General features: G+C 54.8%; 2 protein-coding genes across 2 annotated transcripts in view; one reads left to right on the top strand and one right to left on the bottom strand.

The window, feature by feature from the left end:
- CPLX3 (complexin 3) overlaps positions 1–1,810 on the top strand; it is a 2,041-nt gene extending 231 nt beyond the window's left edge. The window contains exons 2-3 of the mRNA XM_009078216.1: positions 295–382; positions 1,586–1,810. Of these exons, the coding sequence (XP_009076464.1) occupies positions 295–382; positions 1,586–1,810 (313 nt within the window). The remainder of the gene's footprint in view (positions 1–294; positions 383–1,585) is intronic.
- Positions 1,811–4,785: 2,975 nt separating this feature from the next.
- ULK3 (unc-51 like kinase 3) overlaps positions 4,786–6,664 on the bottom strand; it is a 6,837-nt gene continuing 4,958 nt past the window's right edge. Inside the window, 2 exon segments of the mRNA XM_009078217.1 lie at positions 4,786–4,800; positions 5,170–5,339. Coding sequence (XP_009076465.1) covers positions 4,786–4,800; positions 5,170–5,339 — 185 coding nt within the window.

The raw sequence follows: 6,664 nt of genomic DNA, 5'->3' as shown, positions 1-6,664 counted from the left end.
CCCTGAGAAAAGGGGGTGCTCCCACTGCAGCCCCCACCCCACGCATGGGAGCTGGGGGGAGAGAGCGTTGAGGACAGCAGGACCGTGAGGGAGTTTGATGAGCCCCCTAATCCCTTAATCCTCTTCCTCGCCCGGGAGATGGGATTGTTTTCTCCTTTCAGGCTGCGCTGGGGGGAGGAAATTGTGGGGAACGTGGAGTTTTCAGAGAAAATGGGGTGTCCTGATGTTGGGGGGATGCTCAAACCCCGGGAGGGGAGGCACGGGTTGTTGGTAAGTGCCCTGTGTGGTTTGCAGGATGGAGAGAGATGCCCAGTTTGCCCAGCGCAAGGCAGAGAGAGCCACGGTCAGGTCCCACTTCCGAGACAAGTACAGGCTCCCCAAGGTACGGGTGTGCTGGGAACGGGGAGGGAAAAGGACGCAGACCCCCTTAGCTGGGCAGGTTTTGAGCCACAAAACCCCAGTACAAACCAATTCCCCTCAAATACCATCCTTCTCCCCAAATTTTGGCCCCTTTCCATCACCCCTGAGCACTGCAGACCACCAGCCCCAGACAGCAGGACCCTTGGCCTTATTTGATCCCCCTGTTCCTCTCTTTTGCCCCCTAAATCCAGCTGGATGAAGGAAAGCCACCTTCACCCCAGGCTCCCTGGAGCTGGGAGCAGAGCCAGGGTTACACCTTCCCAGCTGGATTAGCCAGCTCCTCTCCCTGGATTATTTGGCAAACATCTCCCACCCAAACTCCAATTTTGGGATTTCCGCCCAATGAACGATTCACTAAGAACAATTTAATCAAGGCATAATTCAGCTATTCTTGGAATTTCCACAAAATCTTCTCCTCCCAAAGCCACCCTTTATTCAGGAAGAGTGTCTCAGTGGTGAATACTCCAGATTGGAGCTGGGCTAATATTAGTTCTGAAGGGTCGGCTAAACCAAGTGAGACTGTTCTGATTGTTTGGCATTGTTCCCCCAACCTGGATTCCCACCCCCCTGCTTCCCACTCCCCTTTTAACACCAGGAAATAAACAGCTGGAGAATTTCTTTTTTTCCCCTGCCAAAAGGCAGAAAAGGCAGAGAAGGAGGAGATGGAGATTTTTTTGTTCTCCAGGGGGAATGGGGATTTGTTCAGATCTGGTGCCCCGATCCTTTCGCTGCTTTGTCGTGCTTGAGATGTCCCTTCTCATCTTCTGACAAGTTTCTTCTGCTCATTACTGATCCTGCTTGGCAGCCAGGCTGCCTCATCCCGAGTCTCCCCGTGGCTCCTGGCACAGAGCTGATCCCGACTGCCGGTGGGAGCAGTCGTTAAGCATACGTGTAGCTTAATTGGATGCCTAACCCCCCCACAATGTGAGCTGCAAACCAGTTTGTTCTGGTGCTGCACATGGGTTTTCATCTCAGCTCTTGCTGTGAGCACCTGGGCTCTGCTCAGCACTCTGGATCAACATCCCACCCTCAGCCCCAGGGACCATCCCACACGGACTTTAAAATGGGAAGAGAGCCCAAAGCCCCTGCTGTGGAGCTTGCACAAGCAAGAAACCCCTTCCCACTGCAACATCTCCCCTCCTGTCTTTCTCCCGGCCTGTTCCAGAATGAAGCAGATGACAACCAGATCCAGCTGGTGGGAGGTGATGTGGAGCTGCCCAAAGAGCTGGCCAAGATGATTGAGCAGGACAACGAGGAGGAGGAAGAGAAGAACTCAGTTATTGGCCAGCTCACCAACATCCAGAACCTGGACCTTGATTCCTTGAAGGACAAAGCTTCAGCCACGCTAGAGGACCTGAAGCAATCGGCGGAGAAATGCTCCGTGATGTGATGGGGCACCGGTGGGCGAGCAGGGAGGGGCTGGCGGTGGCTGCTGCCTGTGGCAGGGACCCCACCGATGTTGTCACCCTTGCCGTGTGTCACTCAGGTCCTCCTGAGCTGTGTGATGCCTCAGTCCCTGACCCAGATGTTCCTGGTGTGTGGTTTTCGTTTTGTTCTCCGGTCTGAGGTTAGAGCCAAGAGCCAGCATGTCCCCCCTGTCCTCCAACACCTCTTCTTTCCCTGCCCATGGCAGTGGTGTCTGTAGCCAGAGCCAGGGGGTTGCAGGGAAGGAGAGCCCTGGGTGACCTTGCAGTGTTATTGACCCGTGGCAGTGTGGGAAGGAGGCTGTGTGGTGGCCACACACCGTGTCTCTGCCTCCACATTTCCACCCAACCTCCTGGCAATGACTGGGAGACTCTGACTTGCTTCACAAGGACGAGGCACGGTGCAGAACAACCCTCCTCCCAGCGTCCCGTACCCATCACACGAGAAATAACATCCTGTCCATGCAAGGAACACCAACCCCTCTGCCCTTGAGGGCCCCTCTAAAGGAGCCAGCCAGGAACGACCTGCTATCTGACCTGCTATCTGATCCCATTTCTCCCTGTGGGAAGAGGAGTGCTGAGGACCAGAAGGCTGAAGCCTGAATCAACACCAGAGAGGAATAAAAGCTCTCGCTGGTGCTCAGCTGAGTCCACACCAGCCCTTCCCTGGAGCAGTGGTGTACATCCTCCCTCTACTAGGGTGGGATCTGCTCCTGTCCTTGTTCCTTCCAGGAGAAGAACAAAGTGATATGGGACAATGTCTTCTTCCTTATCCCCCTCCGTCGTGCTGTGGTTGTGTTCTGTGCTCGCTTGAGTGTCCCTCCACCTCCTGTGCTGTCCCCGTGCCATGGTACTGTTATAACCGGTGGAATAAATACCAGGAGATGTCTATGCATTTATTTCTCTCCTCGAGCACTGTTTTCCTGACCAAGGTCTTGGGGTGCCCATTTCCAGGGCAGGGATGAGAGCTCAAGGGAGAATTCCCTGGCAGCAGCATCCTGAAGAAAGCATCACTCCTGGTTGTGGTCACATTTGGGACCAAATGGATGCTATGAGCAGCTCATTGTCAGGAGTTGAGTTTAAAAGCGAACAAAATTCCTATTTTCCACAGATTTTTGGTAATTTTAATATAAAACCTTCAGAACACTCAGTCTCATGGACACTGTGGGATGTCCATGGTGCTGCTCCGAGCAAGGATGTGCCTGTCCAGGGACAAGCCCATGATAAGTACAGGTGTGACACCCAGTTGGAGCAGCTCCAGCCTGACAGAGCAGGCAGTGAGCTCCCGTGGTGAGGCTTCCTGGAAAAACTTGGCATGGGCTGGGAATTTATCGCTCCAAATCCCAAGGGAGCTGAGTAACTGCGATCTGTTTTGTGGAGGAGGTGGGTCATCCAGGAAAGCACAGGAGAGGGTGCTGGGAAGCTGATATTATTGTTATTAATTATCATTGTTATTAAGGCTATTATTACAAGGATGCTGGATCAGACCATGGCTGGGGCTGAGGGGAGAGGGGGTTCCTTTCTGTTGTCCCCAGTCCCCTGGGCCAGGGCCAGGTAGTCCTGGGAAAGTCCTGGTACCCATCCCTGAGAGTGCAGACACCTCTGGCAGGACAGACAGAGGTGGCTCAGACATGATGCTCTGCCCATGGGGACACACATCCTCACAACCACCAAGCTCATGGGACCAGGACACCCATCAGCAGCTCTGGGGACACCTGCCCCCATCAAATCCTGCATCCAGCCCCACACAGCTTTGGGAGCTGGGGAGAAATGAGAGCGAAGATTGGCAGGAGCAGCTTTAGCTCTGAAAAGAGATCATACCTGATGAAGCTCAGCCCAAGCTGATCTAATCCCCCACCAGGAAAGGGATAGCAGGGAGCAGGCACAGACCGAGCCCTTGGTGTTTAAATCCCGGGCTGATGGCAAGGCGGGATCAATAAACATCCCGTGGGATCCCACCTGAAACGCAGGACCATGGGTTAGGGGGTTCAGCCCTTCGGTTCATCCCACCCACAACCCGTCAGGATCCTCTCCCTCGCCCTTTTCTGCTGCCCCTCCTTCCCCTCAGCCCCATCCCCGACCCTTGGGCTCCGCTCGGTGCTCTCTCCCTGCCCACGTGCCGCCACGCAAATGCCGCGTGAAGCTCAGCGGGTTTATTTTAGGAGGCACCATGACCCCCAGGCATGTGAAAAGCCAAGCAGCACGCGCTCCCCCCCGCCCGGCTCCGCGCGACGTGTTAAGCCTCAGCAAAGCATTCCCAGGGAAGCATTCCCGGCAAAGCATCGGGAGATCCGAGGATGCTCCGAGCCTGCATCCCTGCTCCCGCCGCTGTCCCGGTGCTCTAACAGGAAGGAGAGGTCGGGATAGAGGGAGCAGGTGCAGGCAATCCCTCTCCTGCCTTTTCCCTGCCCATCGAGATGCATCCCAGTATCCAGCATTCCTTGCCACTGGATCCCTGAGTATCCTGGCTGCCTTCACACCATACAACCACTCCAGGCATCAACCCACAGACTAAAAAAACTTAAAGCAAAGAATTAGTGTGGATTAAAGCAGAAAGTGTATTTTTCCTCATCTACATTCTCTGTATAATTCTCTCACCTATGGGGCCAGGATTGGGATGGATTTGTCCAAACAAACCAGGATGGATGCCAAGAGTGGAGACTTTTATTGATAAAATTACATCAGTTTTATTGATCAAATAACATAAATTTCATGGCTAAAACTCCTGCCCTTCCCACCCGACCATAGGATCTCCCTCCTTTCTGCTGGTGAGCATGGGATGAGCATGGGATTACCCTGATGGATAAAGCATTAAATGAACAATTGCTAAAGTGCTGAAACAAATGAACTGCCATGGAAGGCTGAGGGATCTCCCTTCCTTTTGCAGGCAATTAAACCTCCCTGCGAGCTGCTGCGGGAATGGATGGCCCCATCCATCCCACTACTGCTGCTCCAGCTATTGGGATTAATCCCGATTAAAGAGCACCGGGAAAGCCCAGGGCTGGCTCCACACACTGACCCAGCTCTCCCCAACCCATTGAGTGCCTGAACTCACATCAACCCACAGGCTGGCACCACCAGGGTGACAACCCATCTGCCATCCCCTGGGTGACAATCTGGCCTCGAGAGCCACCCCATGAGGGCTGGAAGAGTCCTTTGGAAGGACTGGATGATGGCAGGGATGAGACCTGAGCGTGACAGAGGCCACACTGCCAGGCTGGGGACTGCTCACTCCGTGCCACCTTCCCTCCAGCCCAGGCAGTGACATTCAGGCAGTGACATTTGGGCAGTGCTCCGCCGAAAAGCCCTGATGCAGGTGTCTCACATCCACCCCGACACAAAGCCAGAGTGCCCTGAGCTCCATCACCCCAGGGGGAGCATCCGGAGCCTCATCCCTCTTCCAAAGGCTCCGGAATCGGCCGCGGCGTCGGCCGAGCGTAAAGGCAGACGTGATTATCCGCGCCGGCTGCCGCATCCAGCCGGTGCAGCCACGGGCTGGGGGAGGACACGGGCTTGGAAAGCGCTTTAAAAGCCTCAGGATATAATCTCAGCCCGGTATAATAATAACAAAAAGATATAAAAATGCCTTGTTGCATCTGCCTGGAAAGCTCTGCACCGGCTTGGGCATGGAGCAGCCGGCACAGGGGCAGGAGCTAAGGGGGGAGGCAGTGTCTGGAGGAGCTTGGCTGGGATCACAGCTCAAAATATGCCCCCAAAATTCCCCCCATCGTTTGCTCCAGCCCTTCTGCCTTGTCTCCCAGCTCAGCCCAGCCCTTCCTCGCCCGCCACAAAAACCTATTGGAGCACAGGGGATTTTACGTAACAACGGCTCGTGTTGTTCTGCTCCGTGTTTTCCACGCACACAAAAAATAAAAGGATGGGAAGTGAAAACAAGGTCAAACCTTGCTTTGGCTGCCTCGTGTCCCCAGGGAGCACAGGGAGGGAGGGCACTGCTGGAGCAGAGGAGGGGACACCCCAGCTCTGCTCCTACAGAGACAGGGATGAGGGTCCCCAGTCCCCCTCAATGACCCCTGGGGACCCTCTTAGGGCTCAAGACAAAAACCTGAGAGCAGAGGAGGTGGAGAAACCAAAATTAGTGTTTATTAAAGACAATAAATTACATTCCCTTGAAATCCAGTAGATTTTGTGACAAATCCCCTGTTTTGCAGGACAGGTAGACCTCAGCACCCTGGATAAGTGACTCCCGGAAATATGATCTGGATGTTGGGGTTGTCAGAGCCCTGAGGAGTGGCAGGATACTGAGGATGTCTGTCCTTGAAGGTGATTGATTCTTGCTCGTGTTTGACTCGATCAGTCCTCGCTGAGTACTGCTCAAACTCATGACACCCACGGCACATGCAGTACCTGTCACACTTCCAGGTTTAGTCAGGAAAAGCCTCATTCCCAGTGCTCCAGCAGTGAGAGGGAGGTATGGCTGGGCTGGGACAGTGCAATGGGGTGCTGGAGGCTGGATGAGCAGTAGTGGATGCGGAGGTAGATGCTGGGCGAAGAAGGCACAGCGGAGCATCCCTGATCACGCTGAGCTCCCGCCAGGATCTGCACTGTGTAGACACTCCCCCTGAATTTGGGAGGTGGAAGAAACACCACGCAGCCAAAAAAGCAGGGGAGATACTCTGCCAGAGCCTGGTGCCAGGATAAAAATACCCATCCCGTGGCAGGCAGCGGAGGGAATTAGAGTGGAATAACCCGCACACCGTGGCAGGGGAGGCGCCGGCAGCAGACGGTCGAGGCAGGGCCGGGAGGGAAATGAGCCATTGCCAGCACCTGGGAGAGGGGCAGATGGCCCTGCAGCCCCCCGG

The sequence above is a fragment of the Acanthisitta chloris genome, unplaced genomic scaffold, assembly GCF_000695815.1.
Source record: "Acanthisitta chloris isolate BGI_N310 unplaced genomic scaffold, ASM69581v1 scaffold17, whole genome shotgun sequence".
Classification (NCBI taxonomy): domain Eukaryota; kingdom Metazoa; phylum Chordata; class Aves; order Passeriformes; family Acanthisittidae; genus Acanthisitta; species Acanthisitta chloris.
The sequence above is the reverse complement of the archived record's forward strand: the minus strand, read 5'-3'. Positions and strand labels throughout refer to the sequence as shown.